Source organism: Poromitra crassiceps, assembly GCF_964638095.1.
Source record: "Poromitra crassiceps genome assembly, chromosome: 2".
In the NCBI taxonomy this organism is placed as follows: domain Eukaryota; kingdom Metazoa; phylum Chordata; class Actinopteri; order Beryciformes; family Melamphaidae; genus Poromitra; species Poromitra crassiceps.
The window spans coordinates 110794713-110819712 of record NC_139624.1 but is presented as its reverse complement, the minus strand read 5'-3'; the positions used below and the strand labels follow the sequence as shown (position 1 = coordinate 110819712).

Genomic DNA, 25000 nt, shown 5'->3' with positions numbered 1-25000 from the left:
TTGTTGTTGTTGTTGTTGTTGTACATTTTGAGATGGAGAATTATCTAATAAAGAGACAAGTCATCTTTTTTCATGTCACTGTGAATACATGGATGTTTTGTGAGGACTGATTGGAACACAGTGGTAAACACACAGGTTAGCTGCTGGCAGGAGGCTGTGGGTCCTTTCACAGGGTAATGCCACAGGTATGCAGTGCTCAGTCAACCTGTCAGTGTGTGTGTGTGTGTGTGTGTGTGTGTGTGTGTGTGAGAGGGGGGGGGGCTGAAATTCCTCATCAAATTCCGACATCCGATATCCAGTTTCATCAGAATCCTTGCTTTAGCTAACTTCATTTTTCCATCCCTCTCTCTCTCTCTCTCTCTCTCTCTCTCTCCTCCCCCTATCTCTCTCCCCCCCCTCTCTCTCCAGGACCCAGCTGGTATCTTTGAGCTGGTAGAACTGGTTGGTAATGGCACCTATGGGCAGGTCTACAAGGTAAGACCACTCACTGTCACTCTTTTAAACAATGTGTATGTCGACTACAGAAGCCCATTGAGGACATAAATTCACATCTATTTTCCCGTGATAACAAGCCAGTTGTCTTTGATTTCTTGAGATATGACGTTATTTATGCCATTATCTCGAGATAACGCATTTATATTAGTTTTTCCAAGATCATAAGAAAATTATAATTTTTTTCCAGGGGTCTCAAGATAATTTAACTCATTACTACTACACAAATAGTTTTCTGGAGATGATAAGGTAATTTTCTGTCTAGTGCAGCAGCCCAGCACAACAGAGACACTCCCTTGAAGGTGTGTCTTTAGCTGGTGATGCACTGGGCTGTGACTAGTGCTGAAAAAGTGACAACTGTAAAACGGTGGATAACCATTTAATTTCCTATAAGTTCTTCACAATAAAATGCCTTCTGTTAGTTTGTCATTGGCAAGCTTTTAATATGAAGCAGCAACAGCAGGAAATGTTTTCATTAATATTACAAGGCTCTGATACGACTGAAAGTGATGAGGAAACAGTAAAATAAAGCAGATATCTGAAAGTAAACAGAAACACAGGAGAGAACTAAACTTCAAACCACAGAGATTCAGTTAGATTTAGAAGCTACAAAAGTGCTGAGATCTGAACACAGAGGCTTTTAAAAACATATTTTCCTCTGCTCTCAGCACAGTTAACATAAGTTGAGTCTCGCAACCGCTTGTAAACATCACTCCCTGAAGCCTTAAAGCCCCCCTACAGTGTATTTGATCATTTTTGTATTTCATATGTTTCTGAGTCCTACCATGTTAACCTACATTTGTGCTCAAAGTAAAAAAATAAAAATAAAAACTGCTCAAATGGAATCGTAACGTATGACTCAATCGAACGCTATATTGATATGTCATCATGTCAATTTACATTACATTACATTACATTACGTCATCTGGCAGACGCTTTTATCCAAAGCGACTTACAATAACACATTTTTGTCAGCAATAGAGCAATCAACTATGGAGCACAGTCTATGATAACTACAACTTCTGAAGGAACAGTGGTACAAGTTTAGGTTAGTGGTACAAGTTTAGGTTCGTTTTTTTTTTTTTTTTTTTTTTAGAAAGAGAGAGAACGAAGTTAGATCAAGAAGGGCCCAGATGGAGCCTGAAAAGGTGTGTCTTTAGTCTTTTCCGAAAGATTGGCAGTGATTCAGCTGTCCTGACCGAAGGTGGAAGCTCGTTCCACCATTGAGGTGCCAGGGACGAGAAGAGTCGAGATCGGGATGAGCGACTTTTGAGCACCCGTAGCGAAGGAGGGGCGAGGCGACCTGCACTGGTGGAGGAGCGAAGGGAGCACTGAGAGGTTTGGAACCTGACCATAGATTGCCGGTACAGGGGAGCTGACTGGTGTACAGCCCTGTAGGCCAGTACCAGTGTCTTGAATTTGATGCGGGCCGAGATGGGAAGCCAGTGGAGGTCCTGGAAGAGGGGAGTGACGTGAGAGAATTAGGGTTGGTTGAATACCAGACGGGCTGCAGCGTTCTGAATGAGCTGAAGCGGTCAGATGTCGGTGGCAGGTAGGCCGGCCAGGAGCACGTTGCAGTAGTCCAGGCGGGAGATGACAAGAGACTGGACCAGGAGTTGAGTCGCTTCTCTTGTGAGAAAGGGACGGATTTTGCGGATGTTGTGTAGAGAGAGAACCTACAGGAGCGTGCTGTCGCAGCTATGTTGGCTGAGCAAGACAGCTGGTTGTCAAGGATCACCCCAAGGTTCTTAGCTGTTTGGGAGGGAAGTACAGTGGTGTTGTCAATGGAGATGGAGAGATCTGCGAGAGGGCAGTCTTTCCCTGGGAGGAAGAGTAGCTCTGTCTTACCAAGGTTGAGCTTGAGGTGGTGGGCAGACATCCAGTCGCCAATGTCTTTGAGGCATGCAGAGATGCAAGCCTCGATTTGAGTGTTGGAGGGGGGGAAGGAAAGGAAAAGCTGGGTGTCATCAGCATAGCAGTGATAAGAAAAGCCATGAGAAGAGATCACATAGGCAAGAGATCTGATATAGAGAAGGAAAAGTAAGGGGCCCAGGACTGAGCCCTGGGGGACACCGGTGGTAAGAGGACAGGATCTGGAGAGGGACCCTCTCCATGAGACCTGGTATGAGCGGTTCGAGAGGTAGGAAGCAAACCAGGAGAGTGCAGAACCTGAAATGCCGAGGTCAGACACAGTGGAAAGAAGGATTTGGTGGTTGACTGTATCGAAGGCAGCAGACAGGTCAAGGAGGACAAGAACAGAGGAGAGGGATGAGGCCTTAGCAGTGTGAAGGGCCTCTGTGACAGCAAGAAGAGCTGTCTCAGTGGAGTGAGAAGCCTTGAAACCGGACTGCAGAGGGTCCAGGAGGTCATTTTGGGAGAGATAGAGAGAAAGTTGTTCGGACGCTGCTCCTTCGAGGGTTTTGGAAAGGAATGAGAGAAGAGAGACAGGTCTGTAGTTGTGAATAGCAGTAGGGTCAAGGGAGGGTTTCTTAAGCAGAGGCTTGACTCTTGCAGTCTTTAGAGCAGGCGGAACAAGACCAGAGGACAGAGAGGAGTTAATGAAGGTAGTGAGGAAGGGAGATATGTTAGGTGAGATGATTTGGAGGAGAGAGGAAGGGATAGGATCGAGGGGACAGTAAGTGGCTCGGTTCGAGCTGATGAGTTTAAGCACTTCATCGGGAGAGAGGGGAGAGAAGGAAGGAAATCCAGGGACAGGGGGCCGGGAAGCAGGATTGGAGTCGGGAGTGTTAGTGAGGGTGCCTTGAAGATGGAAGGAGGAGCTGATGTCATCCACTTTTTTAGTAAAGAAGGTTACAAAATCATCAGCAGAGAGGGAGGAGGGAGGGGGAGGGGAGGGAGGGTTGAGGAGCATGGAGAAGGTGGAGAACAGTTTACTGGGGTTGGATGCAGAGGACTGGATTTCAGAGATGAAGAAGGAGGTTTTTGCTTTGGAGACAGCAGAGGTGAAGTTAGAGTGGATAAGGTGGTAGGAAGAGAGTGATGTGATTTTCTCCATTTTCTCTCAGCTGCCCGAAGCTCAGTAGTAGTAGTTTATTTAACACAATGTAAAATCCACATAAAAAAGCTTCAAATGAAGACAGTTTACATACATTAACACATGCCGAGGATTAAGTACACAATAAAGCCAAAGGCTTATTTCCATTGTGATCCTCTTGGGGAAGGGGCTTGGGGAAGGGGGATAGGGGGGTGATGCCAAGACTGGCAGGTCCAACAAGCTACAATACACTATTAACAATTTTACGCGTACAAATGACATAAAGACAGCATTTCAATACAAAAAGTAATTAATTCACTTCACAACATTCCAATACAATAATTCATTTACATAATATGCAATAAAACAAAACAAAAAAACATACAGCATAACTCGACACAATACAGGTTGCGCCAGATCCCTACTCTGACAGACCATTTGCTAGCCACTTCTTTGTGGCCCGTCTAAAACTTCCCTCCTCTTCAATAAGTTTCAGAGACACAGGGAGCTTATTCCACTCGATTGCTGCAGAGTATAAAAATGTGTTTTTTCCCATTAGGGTCTTAAATCTAAAAAGAACAAAATCAGTAGAGCTTCTTCTAGTAACATAATTGTGTTCGATAAGTTCGATAAAAGTTCGATAAGTTCGCAGAGATTCAGTCAGCCAAGGAGAAGGGGGAGAAGATCGGGCAGGCTTAGTGGTGAGTGGGCAAAGAGAATCAAGAGCAGAGGAGAGAGAGGATAGAAGAGCGGTGGAAGCCTCGTCAGTGGACAGGAGAGCAAATTGCTCGGCTGGGGGAAGCAAGGAGAGGACGGTAGAAGAGAGGGAGTTGGGTGAGAGAGTTTTAAGGTTGCGTCGGGTGGTGGTAGAGTGCGGGGCAGATGGGTGGGAGGAGGGGAGGGGGATGGGAAGAGAGAAGGTGATAAAGTGGTGGTCGGATACAGGAAGAGGAGTCACAGTGAGGTTAGAGGTGGAGCAGGATCTGGTGAAGACCAGGTCAAGCACATTCGATCCTTTGTGAGTGGGAGGAGATTGAGAGAGGTAGAGGTCAAAGGATGAGAAGAAGTTAAGGAAAGGCAGAGATTGTAAGGTTACTGGCTGGATGTTGAAGTCTCCCAGAAGGATGAGTGGAGTACCATCCTCAGGAAAGACGGAGAGAAGGGTGTCCAGCTCGTCCAGAAAGTCACCAAGCAGACCAGGCGGGCGGTAGATTACCACAATGTTGAGCTTTAAACATAACGTATGACTCAATGGAACGCTAGAGTGATATATCATGTCAACTTGATTCTGACAGAGAGCGACCTCGCATGTTAACTAGCTAGCTAGCTTTTAGCTATGTTAGCTAAGCCTGCAGCCTACTGCTGTAACAATGATCGCCAGGGTTAAAATGCCACTGAGTGACCAATTCGATTTAACTTTTAATCAGGTCGAGTCACGCTCATTAAGCCCATCAGCTTTGATATCTGTTGGCCGGGTGTTGATAATAAAGCAATATTGTGGCTTCTAAACTAATGTTTTACGGAGAGAATATGTTTCCGGTGCAAATTCCGCTGTAGCGCAGACAAAGAGTATCGGAGGCAAGTCAAAGTTCTGCTTTTTTGACAGCAGGGCTGCAGCCGTGATGTTGCAGTGGAACTGTATTAGTCTTCGGTTCTTACGTTTTCATAGAACACCAACGGTTATATAGGAAAACTGACTGGAGTTTTTTTTTAAAGCAACTACGAGCAACATTTTCACTTGATATGAAATTAAATTTAATAGTGATGCCTCACATCTTACCTATAACAGCAGATGAGACCAAAGCCGAGTGAATTGGCGATTGCTATCTTATTGTTTATAGAGTCTCAACCCCGGGACGGACAGACGCCGAAGTGAAACGAAACTGTGAAACGAATTGCTCTGCCTGGCAACAGACCGTAAACAAAAAGAAAACGTCTTTCCTCTCTACTTCCAGGGACTATCTACTCTTGTGAACATCTCTCGTTATATTCTAACAGTTTGGTTGGAAGCACGTTATTTTTATTTTTGTAATTTTGTGGTTATGGCCGAACTGGCAGATCATGATTACGCGGCCGGCGCAAAGGAAAAAAGGAAGCTTACCGACCAAAAAAGACAAGCCAAGAGGAACGCTGATAAGTCCCGCAATAAAACATGCGTCAACCTCTGCTGTTATAGGTAAGATGTGAGGCATCACTATTAAATTTAGACTGTTTCATAACAAGTGAAAATGTTGCTCGTAGTTGCTTTAAGAGATGCTCTAGTGACAGATGCTAGAGCCGATAGGCTTGCTAGCTAGAGTGTCCACCTCCCATGCTGAAGGTTCCCAGTTGGATTCCCAGCTGCGGGGGGAATACACAACGCAGGTTACATGTTGGTCACCACAGCCTGCTTGGAGGCGGGTCGGGCACTCAACTCTAAAGGAAATGCAAATCAGCACGGTCAAAAGTGCCAATGGAAAAGGCCTAAATGACTTCCAGGTTGAAGGCTAAAATGGGAACGTGGCAAGTCAGTAATGGGAGTAAAGCAAATACATTGTTGATTTCATCACGTTATCAACATATTCGGTCTAAAATATTGTGATATTAGTACAGTTTTCCAGCTGCACTGTCAAAGATAGTCCTACCTGGGATCTGCCACAGTTCATTGGATTAACTGGCTTGCTGGCTGGAACTGCAATGGTAGTTAGTTATCCCTGCCGACGTTCTCCCAACTGGTTTCAAATCATGTCTCTACCCTGCAGGCTGCTGCTGCGCCTCCTAGCTCCTGGATCTGACAGTCTCTTACAGTTACACTTAGCCAGCAAGCGAGCACTGGGAAAAATGAAACATCTGAATTATGTAGGAAACTTGTGAATCCTGGAGGGATTTAGAGCATGAAAAACCAGTTTATATTTACCGTCTCAGTCTAGATGGTGCTGTCACCTAGAGAGACTTAGAGCAGGTAGGAGTTCAGTGTGCCGCTCTAGGGATCAGATCTGTGAGGGTTCGATTATGGGACAGTCACTCTAATCTTTTGTCAAACCCACATTACTTCCATTTTAAATTCTAGTCTTGGGGCCCTATCTTCCCAAAAGTGGTAATTTAGCATTTGTGCTCGTTTAATGCTGTGCGCAATGCAAATTGGGGACAGGCACAAGCGCATGCCTGTTATAATTGTACTGGGCATAGGCGTGCCACATGCCAAAGCAGGCGTTTCAGCGTTAAAATGTGGGGATAGTAGGCTTTATCCTATCGTCAGCAGCGCGCAATTACTTTGCGCTAAGAGCTTTGAAAAGGACCTCTTATGCGCTAAATACCTCGCTGCGCTGGAGCGCACCATAATCCCCGCGCAGCGCAGAAACATCATTACGCACGGACGTGCCACCCCAGGACATCAAATTCTGCTGCTAAAATTGGATAACCAGCAGATTATTCAGTGAGGCAATCAACTATAATTCACTGAGAAACTTTCATCACATTGCAAGGAGGGGTTATGGTAAATTAATTGAGAAAACTTGTACATTGTAGCCTACTTGCAATAAGCTATTCACCTTCACCTGCTATAACCCGGAGGGTCGTTGGCATCACAGCCGATCTGGCACAAGCCTCGGCACGAGTCAAGTTTTAATTGAGTCCACTGTAAATCCTCCAATCTTTTCTTTTGTCTCCACCGTTTACCCGCTGCAAACACGTTTCTATTGTCCCACCCCAGTCAACAAAATAACCCAAATTGCATCAAAACTCAGATGTTTTTAACAGGTATATGATGTGATGGTGTTGTTATGAGATAGGGATAATATATACAGTCAATAGGCCTACACCTATCCAAATTACACATGTGAAGAATTACAGCATGCCTCATGCAAACTGTATTACATGGACAGCAAGACGGGAATCTGGTTTGATTGATCTAACGCCCAGGCATTGCCAGGCCACACCTGTGAATAATTCTGGTGATTAACACCTCCCAAATCCCGTTTGCGCCGTGCATAAATGATTTGGCACGCCTCTAATCTGCGTTTGCGCCCGTTGTTGTGACGAGTTATGCTTCCCCGCGCCACCATGCATCACCACCATATTTTGGGGCTGTTTTAACTTAAAAACAGGGAGGTCACGTCTACCCAAACAATTATATCATTTTTAAACAGTTATGTTTCTGTATAAATCATTACGATATATGTTCCCGTGAGGTGGGGATGCGTTTTGCTGCTGTGTGGCGGGGGTGCAAAACTCGGCATAACACCTGGACAGCGGACTGTAATCTTCCCTGCTTTAAGGCACGCGCAAACAGGTGTGCAAGCGCTAATAGGGGATATCGCCTGTACGAAGATAGGGCCCATGATCCCAAAGTTTCTAAAGATACCAAACATATCAGGCTGACTTACAGAGAAATGTGTAGAAAAGGATGCACAAGACCTCTAGATTTTGTGGTGTCCGCCGTCCGGGTAGTGCAGTGTTAGATTCCCTGCCTACCAACACAAGGGTCACAGGTTCGAGCCCCCGTGTTTCCTCTGGCTTTGTCGGGCGTCCATGCAAGCACAATTCGCTGTGTCTGCAGGTGGAACCCCGGATTAAGGGTATGTCTCCTGGTTGCTGCACTAGTGCCTCCTCTGGCCGGTTGGGGTGCCTGTTTAGGGGGAAGGGGAACTGGGGGAATAGCGTGATCCTCTGATGCAGTGAAACACCTCGCTGTCAGGTGACTCGCTGTCAGGTGAAAAGGAGCAACTGCATTTCCCAAACTTTTTCTGGGGACCCTCTTTAAGAAATGACAAACCATTCTAAACCAATTCACAATAGGCGTTATCTATAAATCGTGAGAAGAGCGAATTTGTGCATAAATGGATTTTCCTGACCATTTTCATTGCCATTATCTTGAATAGGTAAACCAGCCATTTCAAAGAGATACACGTTTGATAAATCACAACTTCGTTTTATGCATGTGTTATTGAAAACATACATACTTTATAAATGAGACCAAATAAATACATTTAACAGGAGTTAACAATTAACAGGCTATCTCATCCTTTTTATTTCCTCTCATCAGTAAAACAATATACACATTTTTTTTTTAAAGAAAAAAAAAAAAGGGAAAAAAAATCTGCACATTTATTTGGCAACCCAAATAAAATCTTCTGGGACCCACCTGGGGGTCCAGACACTGTGTAGTCTACAACTCTCCCCAGATCAGCAGAGGGGGTGGAGCAGCGACTGGGACAGCAGGAGGAATTGGCAAAAGTACAATTGGGCAGAAAATGGGAGAAATATTAGATATGATTTTGTCCACAACTCTATGACTATCTCTAGGGAGAGAGATAACAGTGAAAACTACCATCAAAACAGTAACATTCTATAATTGTTCTTGTAAATTAAATAATGAAATAATGAAATTGATCAATTTGCTGGGGACCCCTGGTATGCCTTCAAGGACCTCTGGTGTTCCACTGCATATGTGACGTTGCTACAGTACAGTATAACTTTGAAGCTGCTAAAGGGGAACCTTCGTGTCCTCTTTGTGTCCGTCTTCACAGTTCAAAGCGCTGTGTTAATGCAGCAGATTTAGTTTCCCCGTGACCCTGCCATGACCTTGCAGGCGGACCAATCAGGAAGCAGCGTTACTGGCTCACATTTTAACTCCCTGGATTTGATTAATTAATCTGTGAAGCTGTTCGCAAAGTGGAGCGTATTCAATTTGTTGACAATCCTATTGATCGAGGTCCCGACGGCCTCCTCTAATCTGTCTCTCTCTATTTCTCTATATCTCTCTTCTTTCTTTCTTTCTTTCTTTCTTTCTTTCTTTCTTTCTTTCTTTCTTTCTTTCTTTCTTTTTCTTTCTTTCTTTCTTTCTTTCTTTCTTTCTTTGTTCCTTCTTTTCTTTCTTTCTTTCTGCGCTCAGCTACTGTATTCAACCACTACAGAGACTCATACATGTTTGAGTGCTTTTAGTGTTGTAGCCGAGTTACTGTTTTTATGGCGTTTTCAGCCTTCTGCAAACTATTAACCTTCTTATCTTGTCTTTTTATTTTTATTATTATTATTATTATTATTATTATTATTATTATTATTATTATTATTATTATTATTATTATTACCTTTATATTATTATTATTATTATTATTATTATTATTATTATTATTACCTTTATATTATTATTATTATTATTTTATGATATTTTATGTATTTTTTTCCTCATCGTGAAGCGTTTTGCATCTTGGCAAAATAAATAACAATGGCCTTTGTCTTGGCCTGGTCTTGGCCTCCCCTTCCCTGCTCTCTCCTCCCCCACATCCCCCATTCCCTCCCCACCTCATCACTTTCCTGCTCTCTCCTCTCTCACATTCCCCCTGCTCTCCCCCCTGCTCCCTCCCCACCTCCTCCCTTTCCTGTTCTCCCCCCCCCACTATTCTAAAGCATGGCACCCATTCTACCCTAAAGCATGGCACCCATTCTATTTTATATTTCTATATTTTCTATATTTCTCTATCATATGATTGTTAAATGTATTATTATTACTACTGTAATTTCCCTGCTCTCTCCTCCCCCACATCCCCCCGCTCTCCCTCCTCATGCTCTTTCTTTCCCCCTTCCCCTGCTCCTTCCCCACCTCCTCCCCTTCCTGAACTCTCCTTCCCCACTATTCTAAAGCATGGTACCCATTCTCTTTATCTTTCCCCCTTCCCCTGCTCCTTCCCCACCTCTCCTTCCCTGCTCTCTCCTCCCCCACATTTCCCATTCCTTCCCCACCTCCTCCCTTTCCCTGCTCTCTCCTCCCCCACATCCCCCCCGCTCTCCCTCCCTCCCTCCTTCTCCTGCTCCCTCCTCTTTCCCCCTTCCCCTGCTCCTTCCCCACCTCCTCCCCTTCCCTGCTCTCCTCCCCTTCCTGAACTCTTCCCCACTATTCTAAACCATGGCACCCATTATATTCTAAAGCATGGTACCCATTATATTCTAAAGCATGGCACCCATTCTCTTTCTCTTTCCCCTTACCCTGCTCCTTTCCCACCTCTCCTTTCCTGCTCTCTCCTCCCCCACATTTCACATTCCCTCCCCACCTCCCTTTCCCTGCTCTCTCCTCCCCCACACCCACCCCGCTCTCCCTCTCTCCTCCCTCCTCCCTCCTCCTGCTCCCTCTTTCCCCCTTCCCCTGCTCCTTCCCCACCTCCTCCCCTTCCCTGCTCTCTCCTCCCCCACATCCCCCATTCCCTCCCCACCTCATCACTTTCCTGCTCTCTCCTCTCTCACATTCCCCCTGCTCTCCCCCCTGCTCCCTCCCCACCTCCTCCCTTTCCTGTTCTCCCCCCCCCACTATTCTAAAGCATGGCACCCATTCTACCCTAAAGCATGGCACCCATTCTATTTTATATTTCTATATTTTCTATATTTCTCTATCATATGATTGTTAAATGTATTATTATTACTACTGTAATTTCCCTGCTCTCTCCTCCCCCACATCCCCCCGCTATCCCTCCTCCTGCTCTTTCTTTCCCCCTTCCCCTGCTCCTTCCCCACCTCCTCCCCTTCCTTGCTCTCTCCTCCCCCACACTCCCCATTCCCTCCCCACCTCCTCCCTTTCCTGTTCTCCTCCCCCACTACTGTATTCTAAAGCATGGCACCCATTCTACCCTAAAGTATGGCGCCCATTCTATTCTATATTTCTATATTTTCTATATTTCTCTATCATATGATTGTTCAATGTATTATTATTACTACTGTAATTGCTACTGTTGTGTCAGCTAGAATTAGCTAGACATATTTTCTGTGAATTCCTCTGAGACATGCTTGTGAATTAGGGCTATACAAATAAACCTGACTTGACTTGACTTGGATTCAGTCTTCCCCAATCAGTAACGACTTTGCGGTCAGACGACACGGGAGACGCAGCCCATTTTTCGAACCGCTATTTCATCGGTGCTATGACCTGTCACGCATTCAATTTCAACCCGCCTTCAAAAACCAGCAGTGGCTGTGAAGTAGCACAGACTCATTTATGTAGTATGCGGAGCGATTCAACATAATATTTGAGTCTGGCGAGAGACTACATAATATGCAACACTGTTTGGATCTCAACTGCTATTACCACTCATCGCCATACTGTAGGTGTCACCAAACCAAACAGAACGAAATGGAAATCTTCGAGATGATCACTTTAATGTTAGTAAATAGGCTATGTTTTGCTTTCTGCATGTGTGTCTCCCCCTGTCTGTGCATCCTTGATTCACGAGCGACCTGCCTCAACAAAGTGTGATGCTCATGTGATTGAAGTGTGCATTGAAATGATGCAGGTTAAACAGCGGCAAGCAAGCCATGAAACTGACGTTAAGCCAACCTTCAGCTCCAGCTGTCTGTCTGCAACATGTAAACATGCTCAGTGTTGTAACAGTAATGAACCTGATCCGTGTCTCAAACCACCATGTTGGCTACTGGAATTGGAAGGAATTAGGCCTGGAAAATCCTTAAAGCCCCTTGTCCTTGAATTTGATGTTTCATCTAAGTTGTGGGAACCCTGTCTCTCTCCCTCTTTCTCTCTCTCTCCCCCTCTCTTTCCCCCTCTCTCCATCCCTCTCTCTGTCTCTCCCTCTCACCCCCTCTCACTCTGTCTCTCTCCCCCACTCTCATCCTCTCTCTCCCCCTCTATCTCTCTCTCCCCCTCTCTCTGTCTCCCCCCCCTCTCTCTCTTCCTCTCCGCCCTCTCTCTCCCCTATTTCTCTCTCCCCTCTATTACGCTCTCCCCCTCTCTCTCTGTCTCTCTCCCCCACTCTCTTCCTCTCTCTCCCCCTCTCTCTCTCTCTCCCCCTCTATCTGTCTCTCTCCTCTCTCTCTCTCTGTCCCTCTCCCCCCTCTCTCTCCCCCTATCTCTCTCTCCCCTCTATTTTGCTCTCTCCCTCTTTCTCCCCTCTTTCTCTGTCTCCCTCTCTCTCTGTCTCCCTCTCTCTCTGTCTCTCTCCCCCACTCTCTTCCTCTCTCTCCCCCTCTCTCTCTTCCCCTCTATCTCTCTCTCCCCCTCTATCTGTCTCTCTCCTCTCTCTCTCTGTCCTTCTCCTCCCTCTCTCTCCCCCTATCTCTCTCTCCCCTCTATTTTGCTCTCCCCCTCTCTCTCCCCTCTCTCTCTGTCTCCCTCTCTCTCTGTCTCCCTCTCTCTCTATCCCCCCTCTATCTCTCTCTCCCCCCCTCTCTCTATCTCTCTCTCCCTGTCTCTCTCCCCTCTCTCTCCCCTCTCTCTCTGTCTCCCTCTCTCTCTCCCCCCCCTCTCTCTGTCTCTCTCCCTCTCTCTCTCTGTCTCTCTCTCCCTCTCTCTCTCTGTCTCCCTCTCTCTCTCCCCCCCTCTCTCTGTCTCTCTCCCGCCCTCTCTCTGTCTCTCTCTCTGTCTCCCTCTCTCTCTCCCCCCCCCTCTCTCTGTCTCTCTCTCTCTCTCCCACCCTCTCTCTGTCTCTCTCTCTGTCTCCCTCTCTCTCTCCCCCCCCCCCTCTCTCTGTCTCTCTCCCTCTCTCTCTCTTTGTCCAATGCGTCGGGGCTTGTGTGAGGTTTGGAATGTGAGGCGTGTCTGAGCGCGATGGGACAGGGTGTGTTTTTACGCCTCAGGCTGCCTCAAAAGCAGATTCTGCCTTTTTCTATCTCTGCTCTTCCTCATCCTCTTCCTCCTCCCTCTTTTCTCACTCTAACGCTATCTTTATCCCTCTCCCTCCCTGTGTGTGTGTGTGTGTGTGTGTGTGTGTGTGTGTGTGTGTGTGTGTGTGTGTGTGTGTGTGTGTGTGTGTGTGTGTGTGTGTGTGTGTGTGTGTGTGTGTGTGTGTGTGTGTGTGTGTGTGGTGTGAACATACTGTAGGTGTTTATTTAGTAGACTTCCTCATACCCAGTCCTCAGAATAAAATGGCATTTTGCATGTTTTTTTTAAACTAAATATCAGTTCATTTGAAAACCTCACCACCTTTCCAACATTAAACACAAATAAAGCAATGGTTATGTTTAGGCAAGTAAAACAACTCGGTTAAGGTTATGGTTTGGGTTACGCTTAAATAAGAAAAACGTTAAATATGACTTATGTTTGAAATGTAGAGTTTGAACACGCCGGGATGCCGTGTTTACACCCTCCATCCACCCCGACCACAACACCCTTACTGCTGGCCACCATGCTATTTAATGGGCCTTTTTCACAGCAGCCATTTTGTGTCTAAAAGGCAGGGTAAACACACGTACGACCAAAACATTAATGAGGGTTTCCATCCTCCAATCCATTTACAGTAGGTGTTCCAGTGCTGGGGCCCTCATTAATGTTTTGGTTGCACCTGTGTTTACCCTGCTGTGTTTATCTATCTAGATTCTAGATACATAGATAGGATAGATAGATAGATAGATAGATAGATAGATAGATAGATAGATAGATAGATACATAGATAGATAGATAGATAGATAGATATAGATAGATAGATATAGATAGATAGATAGATAGATAGATAGATAGATAGATATAGATAGATAGATAGATAGATAGATAGATAGATAGATAGATAGATAACAGAAACAGACAGGCGATCTCTGCTTTGGCTACTAAATTTGGTAGTTGTAAAACAATTACCGTAATTTCCGCACTATAAGCCGCACCGGACTATAAGCCGCAGCAGCAGCAAAATTGACTGTTTGTTACATATATAAGCCGCACCGGACTATAAGCCGCGGGTGTTTTAATGTTTTTATTTTATTTTTTTTATTGTGTTTTAATGTTTAATTACCATATGTAAGGGTTCGTGCACAGAGGGGATTGTCGGGAAAGAGATGGCTGTTTGAGGAAGCTCCCATTTATTAACATTTCAACAAAACAACATAACACAACACCACCTGTGTTTTTGGCCCCGGTGCTGGTAATGCACCAGGGGCCTTACATTCCCGCATGTCGCCAAGACTATTATGCACCGTTTTAGCCGACTAAATGGCAGCCGGCCACTAGAGGGCGCCGCTGCCCCACTAAGATTTGCCGTCATACCTTCCTCACGGTATCAGCTGTTTCCCCAAAACAACGTGCCCAGGTCGCTTTGCAGAATGCAGCTTACGCGGCCCCTCCCCCTTGCTGCATGCCAGACGCACAGTAGAGAGGAGCTGTGAGGAGCTGTCCCTGTGTGTTTACAATCATGTGTGTGATAAAGCAGGAGAACGCAAGGACCCCCCTGAACTTTCCCCCATCTAAAAACGTTGGCTGTATGGGAATATTTCGGCGTTTGTAAAAATACAGATGGCCATAGCCTCAACGCAAGACTCATCCGAATGACTGATGAGTCTCGCGTTGAGCCTAGGATGGCCAGGGCTTAGATCTGCGTGAGCACGACCCGTCGTAATTTGTCAAATTCAAGGTACATTAAAACGTTGTCTTGCTTCAACATACATCGCATCGCATAAACCATTATCACCCGCAGGTTTGAGGAGTAGCTAACATAAACGTCAGATAAATACTCTCTATAGGCTAACGTTACCTACTGAGGCAGCTAACATGGCTAATTAGCTAGCTAACGCGGTCCATCGATATACAGTCTGGTAGACAGATAAAGCAGTGTGTTCCTTCTGTTTTACACAATGTTAGCCAGCCTGCCTGGTCTCTTCTCTGTATATCCAGCTAAGAGAGGAGCTTGTGAAGATTGAACGAACATCCCCACAGTCAAAGCACTTCCCTGAGATCTATATCTATATCAAAACGTTTATTGCTTTAATACCAAAAATAAAACCTCCAGTGTCTGTAAGCTAACGCTAACGCGTTAGCGATTAGCTATTGGCTGGTTGTTGTGTACACTTGTGTAGGCCCCATGTTATGGTTAGACCCGGGAGTTAACATTATAAAACACATTTCCTGGCATATGCAGGTAGTTGGAAAACCTGGTAAGTTCTGAAAATATGTGTCTATTATTGTGTTATTCCAGCTATCGTTATCGGTTGTTAGGTTAGAGTAATATGAAGCCGACAAAAACCGGCAAAACAGACAAGCGGTTAATGCTAGTCTGCTTCCATTAAAACCATTGTGTATTAAAATAAACGATAACGTAGCTGGAGTAACTAATAAAACACATTATTTTCTGAACTTACTTAAGTCCCCAACCAACTTCGCGCAGCTTTCTCAAAACAATGTCCTTTTTATTGCGGTCCATCGATATACAGTCTGGTAGACAGATCAAGCAGTGTCTTCCTTTTGTTTTACCAAGCAGTGTCTTCTCTATCTAAAACAGATCTATAAGGTGAAGAGCCTGTAGCCTGTAGATGATGGCTTGAGACTGGCTGCCACAGCTGTCAATCATCCCTTTTTATATGTCAAATAAGTACTTAAAAACAAACTGATCAGAAAAATGACCACTTGCACAGGCATTAGCATGACAATAACTATCTAAAATGATACAACCCACCTTTGGAAAAAATGCGTGACGATACCATGCACCGGGGCTATGCCAGGTTTCGACCTGGCCTTGTTTTTTACAGTGCACACAGTGTCCGCGGTGTGGTGAAAAGAGGGCAAGAGAGGAAATTAAAACAGAAGTGGATTTATAGTTAGAAAGAGTGCTAAAGAAGAGAGAATTCCGTTTTTTATTTTTATTTTTGCTGAAAAAATCCATAGATAAGCCGCAACGTTATATAAGCCGCAGGGGCCAAAAAAGGCCAAAAAACGGGGAAAAAGCCGTGGCTTATAGTCCGGAATTTACGGTATATCAACGAGCAACGGATTGTCAAAACGAATTTTACCATTGATGAAAAACGTGACTAGGACGTAACAAGCAAGCTATCAATTGATCTATCAACATCCCCCTAGGCTCTGCTAGGCCCGGGCTGCGCCGGGACATTTCCTTCGGTGGCTGGCCGAGCAGGGCATCACTTACCGCGGCCGCCGTAACGTTACGACCCGCCCGGGGAGCTTCACACTATCAATATCGTCACATTCAAGCCACAACTGAACAAAATGTCTAAACGATTAAAGCTCCCATATTATGCTATTTTTAGCTGTTTAAAACATGCTGCTGTTTTTTTTAACAAGGTTACAAAAACAAACCCAACAAAACAACAGCTAATGTAGCATGAGCTAGTTAGCTAACTTCCCAAATGTTTGTGTCTATACGAGCCGAGCAGCATTTTGGTAAACAAATTAAACCACGTCACTGGGTGGCAATGGCAATGGAACCCTATGGAGCCTGCGTTTGAGCGTCTGACTCTAGCCGGCTGACACAGTGTTTACAATTTAAAAACTGTGACAGTTCACACAACTTTAACACGACATGCATATATTATACATCAAACTCTTGAGTTAATTCTGCTCTCACTCAGAATGTCAAAATATAAGCGATGTGATGTATACTTTTTGAGATATTAACGTTTGTTTGGCACAACTCATACTAGTTAACTGCTGCAGGGTTACCATAGACTGTATGGGGGTTACGCATTTTTGGGTGGCAGTGACATCACCCTGATTCATCCTATAGCTGGGCCTCTCCTAGTCTAGGCCTCTCCTAGCAAAGGCTACACGGACCAAACAAAAATGAGGACTTGGAGAAGTCCGCAAGTTGGACTAACGTTACAAGTTCTGAAAATGTGTGCCTTCGTCATTCCAGCTATTATATCGGTTCAACGTTAGCTGCTAAGTAACGTTAGCGCTTGGTTCGCAGTACAACCGATGCTGGAATGGGACACATATTTTCAGAACTTACCACTTCAGTCCTACATCCTTGCTCACTTCCAAGTCGTCTCCTTGTTTTTGCGGTCCTGAATCCGTTATTCCATGAGACTAACTTGTGTGTGTGTGCTAGCCAAGTCCCAGTCTGACAGCTAGGTTATTCCATGAGACTAACTTGTGTGTGTGTGCTAGCCAAGTCCCAGTCTGACAGCTAGGTTATTCCATGAGACTAACTTGTGTGTGTGTGCTAGCCAAGTCCCAGTCTGACAGCTAGGTTGGCAAGGCAACAAGGACTATCTGACGTCAGCTAGACCCATTGACTCGCACAAATTCCGTGCCATCTCGTGTACGGGATTTCTTGGGGGTAACATTCAAACACTTTCACCTATTTATTTGAAGCTTAGTCCACGTTTAATATGACCATCCAAGATTGTAACAGCATATTTGATACACAATTAAGAAATGCATAAAAGGGCCCCTTTAAGAAGCTGGAATCAGAGAATTTAGACCGTTTCTCTTAAAATTGTACTCAAAACAATTAATAGTTGTCGATTAATTTATGATGATCGACTAATCGATTAATGGATTAATCGTTGCAGCTCTAGTACCTACACCTGCAACCACCATAAAATGTTAACAAGCGGCTAACGTATTTCAAAGCTGATGGGTTACTGGAAAGAGCGTGACTCGAACTGGTTAACAAGTGAAACGTTTGATCACTCACACTGGCGTTTTGAGCCCGGTGTCGCTGAAGTGGTTACAGCAGCAGTAGTGGGCTTAGCTAACAGAGCTAACAGCTAGCTAGCTATTTAACATACAGGTATGTTATTTGTTACAGTGCTCTGTAATGCATCATCAGTAACGTTACATTAGTCCCGCCACTTACATCGACCAGCCAATCAGGCATCTCGGACTCGGACAGTATCTGTCCTGAACAACCGCCAGTGGACGCCTTGCCCATATGAAGAATGCTGACAACTGCGGGCTAAGACTCTATAACGTTGCACGTATCTAGAAATGTTATATGCACCGTATTTTTGTTTCAGAAATGTTGATATCTACATATCTGTGGATTGCAGGAACATTCAATGCTGACATTTTATTCTGGCGACCAGGCTGTGTGAACATAGTGGTGCTTGTTTCCTCATACTCCCCTAATTCTTGTCTTTATTTTCTCTCTCTTCTCCCTCCTCCCTCTCTTTCTCTCTCTCTGTGTCTCTGTCTGTCTCACACACACACACACATACACACACACACACGCACGCGCACACACACACACACACACACACACACACACACACACACACACACACACACACACACACACACACACACACACACACATTTGGGCTCTGTGTCACCTTTGGGAGATGTTTGCCCGGTCATCGTCTTGGAGGAAGAGCGATAGCAAAACAAAGAGCTTCTCTGTGAGCGAATCTCTTCCTCTCATCTCTCTCGCTGATTTATCTGCCGCCCGCCGCTTTTATTGCTTCAGGAGCGATCGCTGTCATTCGTTCCTGCAACCGCATGCACGCACACACACACACACACACACACACACACACACACACACACACACACACACACACACACACACACACACACACACACACACACACACACACACACACACACACACACAAACAGGTTTTGTGTGTGTGTGTGTGTGTGTGTGTGTGAGTGTGGGTGTGGGTGTGGGAAAGAGAGAAAGAGACACAGGCATGAGATGTCAACACCTTCTAACCTCCGAGTGGGTTGAGTTACACACACCATTTGACTTTTGATGTTCCTTAATTAAACATTGAAAACAGGAAAAACCACAAAAACAGGGACAACTCACCATCTGTCACACCCATAAATGCACACGCACGCACGCACGCACGCACGCACGCACACACACACACACACACACACACACACACACACACGCACACGCGCACGCACACACACACACACACACAATTGCTGCAGAACTTTTAGTGCTATCAATTTATTGAAGGTGTTTCATCGCAATAATTTGGGAAAAATCTGGAAAATAACAGGTTCTGCAAAAGTACTGCTTGGACTAGGAAATGATTACAAAAAGCAATGGACCCAGTGCCATTAGAGACATAAATATATGAAGGTAAACACGGGCTGACTTTGAAAATCCCGATTCAGTATTTGACGAGTTGGGACAAACTATTGGACAAAATATTCTGTCCGTTTTCTGATGCAGCTCTGTGGCCGCTGTCTCTCAAACGCTTCAGCAGACATGGACGTTTATCTAACTTGAATACATTGAAAGGTGTATTTCACACATATCATTTACGGTTCTCACACAGTTCTCCTCACAGTGCAGGGCAGAGTGAGGAGGTGGAGCGGGGGTAAAGCCTGTGACTGACACTAACAACCAGCTTGTTTTCTGTTTCTCCTCATTATCCTCTGCCCTAAGCCTCTTCACCTCATCTCGCTGCTGCTGCATGCTGCAACACGCCCCACTGAGAGAGAGAGACCGAGCGAGAGTGACAGAGAGAGAGACAGAGAGAGAGGCAGAGGCTGAGAGAGACAGAGAGAGAGAGAGGAAGAGTAGTAGTTGGGTTTCCATCCACCTGTTTTTATGCTAATTTTCAATTTGCGCATAAAATAAAATAAAAATAAAATTGCGCACTGAATAGGACTTGTAAAGTAAGCTAATGGTAAATAAGCAGTAGCCTATAATTTTTAGACTCCCGTTGTGTGTTTAAACAGAAGAAGACTTGGAATAATGTTAATGAAACTCACTTCTAGAATTGCTCCGTGGATTATAACGTTATGCTTGCCGAGTTGAAGAGTGGCACCTAGTAATCCAGAAATTGCATCTTATGGTCTATGTACCTTTGTAGATCATCAAGAACCTTTAAATTAATAACATAGATGTGGGTAATAGAGGTTGGTGGCTGCCTGCCTGCAAGACGACGCATAGCCTATCGGGTCTAGCAGCAGAGCAGCAGGCAGGCAGCCTCAAACACGAGGTGATTGACAGCTCTATATTTCGCATAATAGCACTGGATGGAAACATGCATTATTTCGCATTTTCTTTCTCCCAATTTTCTGAAAATTCGGTTCAAATTTGCGATACACTTGGATGGAAACCAAACTAGAGAGACACACACGCACACAGCGAGAGTGACAGAAGTTGGGTTTCCATCCAAATGAATTGAAAAGTTTAGCTGAATTTTCTGAATATCGGCAAAAGAAAATGCAAAATTATGCGCGTTTCCATCCACTTATCCGAATGTTAGTGCCTTGCAGGCAGACATGTGGCAGATATGTGCAGTTGTCTTGCATGCAGTGCTCAAGCTGCCTGTAAACTTAAAGTTTCTTGATTATCCACAAAGGTACACCATGAAATGGATTACCAGGCGCCACTCTTCAATTCGGCATACATATAGCACGATTTCATACGGAAGCCCGTCTTTATTGTCACACGAACACTACAACACATGCATGCGGCCACAACACACACTCATGCTGACGGTGGCCGGTGAAATATGTCCTCTGCATTTGACCCATCCAGGCTTGTCCTTTCCTCCAGGGGGCAGACCAGGAGCAGTGGTTGCTTTTTATTTCCAGTGCCCGGGGACCATCATTGGACCATCATTGGACCAACTTCAGATGTTGTCGTCACTGGTCGGATGACGATCTTCTGCATGTTTTTAGTGGGGGGGTTATGTACGGAGGAACCCCCTGGGGGGTACGAGGAGAACATGCAAACTCCACACAGAAAGGCCCTTTCGACGAGATAGCCCACCTGGGCAGTAGGCACTGAAGATATGGGGGGGGTCACAACTCCAGCACCCACAGCGTCCCAGGCGAGAATCGAACTCAGGACCTTCTAGCTGTGAGGCGACAGCGCTACCGACTGCGCCACCGTACCCGTTTATACCGTACCCGTACCCGTTTATAGCCTAATCCAGTGGTTCCCAACCTTTTTTGTCTTATGTACCCCTTGAGCTGTTTTTCCATGACAATAGTACCCCTCACTCATGCGTGTTGATGATTACATACAAGTAAATCTATACAAAATATATGTTTCACTGAACTGCCGGTGTTTGGGCTTTTTAGTTGTTTTGTTTGCCATTATCAGTAGCAGAACAGTGTAGCAGTTGACACTTGCCAGCAGAACTAGTTGCGGCACACATATCACATTTTAACAATGGGCTCATGAAATGACTTGGAATATATATATATTTATTTATCATTTTGGAAGCAAATTGTATTCCCCAATCATTCCAAGTACCCCCTGCAAGCTGCTCAAGTACCCCTAGGGGTACACGTACCCCTGGTTGGGAATCACTGGCCTAATCCACCGAGCATTTTCTGTGAATAAAATGTGCGGGATTAATTTCTTGAAGTGAGCGTGACAGGCGGTCTAAACCTTATTTCAAATTGTGCCTAAATATGTGCGGCGTATTTACCTTACAAATGTATTTAGTATATGCCAACATGTAGCGTGCATCCTAATACTGATTCGTAAAACAAGCTTTCATCATGTTTTATGGGCGGGATGTAAACTTTTGACAGTAAGCAAGGCAACATGAAATGCTTGGTTTTTGAATGGAGTTTGGTTACCTGAGGGTTTAGTTAATCAGACAGCGGATGATTCGCTTAATCCGTTTCCACTGCACTAAATCGCATTTAGATTTGATCGATACACTAACCTTTCCACCTACCCCAGGCGTAAAAATCTTTTTTGCGATATTTTGAGTTTTTTCTTCTTCAAATTTTACGTTTCCACTCAGGTTTTTAATGTGCAAATCGAAAATGCGCATAAAAACTGGTGGGTGGAAACCCACTTATGAGGCAGAGGGACAGAGAGGGTAGGGAGACAGAGACAGTAACTATGTTTACTTTACAAAACATTCTGGTTTTTGCCCTTATTGCGACTATAGACAATATTCCTACTAAACTGTTTACATGCCTAATAAAAATGAATGTTCCACTAATATTCCCATTTACAGTACATGCAGCCGTGCCTACTCAGATTACTGTAATGTAAAACGTCCCCAAAGTGTATTTATGTTTATGAAACAGCTCTCTCAAATCAAGCAATCTGATTGGTTAACAGCAGTGATATAATGAATGTATATCATGGGTGGGGCCTCTGAGAAAACAAATGGTAGCTAGCTAGCCTGCTAGCCTCGCAAACAGAGTGACTCTAGTAGCTAGTGTTTACTGTAATTTCCTGCTAGTGACATCATCAGTATACGACAGCTAGCTAACCGCTAGCTAGCGGCGATAAGAACGTTCACTAGCTACCGAAATGGAAACATTTAACGTTAACTTCGACTTCCGGGGTGGCTTAACTATGGACAAGTGGATTGAGCAGTGCCTACCAGACACGTTATCTCTTTTATAAAACGTCTGACCTAACGTTAAGCTAACGTTAGCACATGCATTAGCCAAAGTTAGCTACCTAACGTTAGCTGTTTGTTTGTCACCAAGCCTGTGTTGCTAGCTGACATTACGTTCAGCAACTGCGTCGGCTGTGGAGAGGAGGGACTATTTTATTACGCGGAACATTATAATTTATGAATAACAGCAATTTAATTTGGAGTTGTCTAATACTTTCATATTGCATCACACACCTCACACACCTTAGGTGTGGTATAATGAGCATATACCACAGCCTGTCGCGAGCTATTGCTTAAATGTACTGTAGCCTACTACTCATTTAAAAAAATATATGTGTTTGTTATTTCAAGCGTTTAACCACCTTCTTGAAAAGGTCGGCATTTTGATATTTGCGCTTGCATCCAAAAACCTGTTGATATGTTTCCATAATGGTTAAAAGTAGGTGTCTTTCTCCTTCCGACCAGAAAAGTGGTATTTTCTTTTGGGCGGCATCTCTTGCATCTCTTGGGTTTGGTTACAGCACACATACTGTAGCCAGTGGTGGGTTACATGCTGCCACTCCGACGTTCTGCCACTCCGAAATATCGGCACTCAGAAAGGGGGTCTATATTCCCCGTTTTTCACTAACCTCTCCCAGCCCCCACGCCAAACCTAACCTCCCCCCATGCCTAAACCTAACCTCCCCCAGACCCTAACCCAAAACCTAACCTCTCCCACCCCCACGCCTAAACCTAAGGTCGGCATTGCGGCTTCTAAGGTGAACGACCGCCAGTCCGAATAATGGAAGTTAACGTTCGGAGTGGCAGGGCTTCGGAAAGGCAGAGGAACCCCCCAGTGGTGTAGTGTAGTGTAGCTGGTGTAGTGTAGTGGTGTAGTGGTGTAGTGGTCCCTGGAGAAGTGGATAGATTGTAATTTACGAGAGAAATTTAAGAGAGAAACAGTCACATATTGGGGGGGGGGCACAATTTAGGCTGCTTTCTATAATAATGCATTCAAATTAACTTAGTGAGTTGGTTTGAAATTTGTGTATCAATGAACTAAATTCAGTAATGTTCAGGTTATGGTAGCCTAATTGTTCTCATTGTTACATTGTAGCCTATAATTCAATCAAAATGTTGTTTTTGTAGACACCAGTAATAACTGCCCAGTATATGCGTGTGTGTATATATATGTTTAAAATACATACTACAGCATGCGCTGGGACGCGTCATCAGTGATGTTAGCTGGGGTCGTAAGGTGTTTCGGGTCCGTCAACATCATACACCCTCGCCCAGTAGACCCAGCCGAGGCCGATTAAGACCCCGACCCGCGTCCCAGAAGCAGCCGCTCACGGATCAGCCTTCCAATTCTGTCTGCAACGTTGCCCGTGGAAGGGTTGATCACGCCCAATCCGCTGCAATAGAGTTAGTGCTACACCGCAGTATTGTAAGGCCCTTCGGTGCATGGAGGGTCTAAGGCCCTGTGGGTGACTCCAGGCCGGGCTCCTCCTTCATCTCACCAGACCCTCCCGTAAACTGTGGTAAAAAGATCCCACATGCCTTAACCGGAAAATGCTATATTCGGAATAAGGCTTAATTCGGAATATCCAAACGGAATGTGCTGTTTACAGTCCTTTACATGACTCGTAACAAATTCAGAATATTGTCATAATAGAATAGTAATGGAATATTAGTTTGGATGTAAACATACTCATGTGATAGAGAGCAATAGTGAGAGAGACACAGGGTGACAGATAAAAAGAGGGATAGAGAGAGAGAGAGAGAGAGAGAGAGAGAGACAGAGACAGAGACAGAGACAAAGAAAGATAGAAAGGAAGAAAGAAAGAAAGAAAGAAAGAAAGAAAGAAAGAAAGAAAGAAAGAAAGAAAGAAAGAAAGAAAGAAAGGAGACTTCGCTTAAGTCTGAGGTGTTTTGACCTGTCAAATACATTCAGTGTCTGATGCAACACGGGGTAACCAAGATGGCCTGTCTGTGTGTGTGTGTGTGTGTGTGTGTGTCTGTGTGTGTGTGTGAGAGAGAGAGAGAGAGAGAGAGAGTGTGTGCATCTGCGAAACTCACATGTCTGAGTGACCCGCAGTGTGAAATATCATGGCCCCCTAACACACACACACACACACACACACACACACACACACACACACACACACACACACACACACACACACACACACACACACACACACATTCAGACAAGCTGCCATCACATTGCCTCCTCCCACCCCCATTCGTTGCCCTCACAAACCTACCAGGCCTGTTGCTAGGTTACCATGAGGAAATTGTGTGTGTGCATAATGTGTGTGTGTATGTGTGTGTGTGTGTGTGTGTGTGCGTATGTGTGCGTATGTGTTTATGTGTGCGTGTGTACACGTGTGTGTATGTGCGTGCGTGCGCGTGCATGTGTACACACGCGAGCGTGTGTGCGTGTGTGCGTTTGTGTGCGTGTGTGTGAGAGAGAGAGATTGGGGGTTATAAATGTTTGATTGCAGAGTAATGTGGTTGGATGTGTAACAGCTGATAGTGACTTGA

The 25000-nt window shown here is 45.0% G+C and overlaps 1 protein-coding gene across 2 annotated transcripts in view; it reads left to right on the top strand.

Annotated features, from left to right (window-relative positions):
• tnikb (TRAF2 and NCK interacting kinase b) overlaps positions 1-25000 on the top strand; it is a 139864-nt gene that overhangs the window by 16373 nt on the left and 98491 nt on the right. For both annotated transcript variants that reach the window (XM_083632010.1, XM_083632009.1), the window contains exon 2: positions 409-474. In XM_083632010.1, the coding sequence (XP_083488136.1) occupies positions 409-474 (66 nt within the window). The remainder of the gene's footprint in view (positions 1-408; positions 475-25000) is intronic.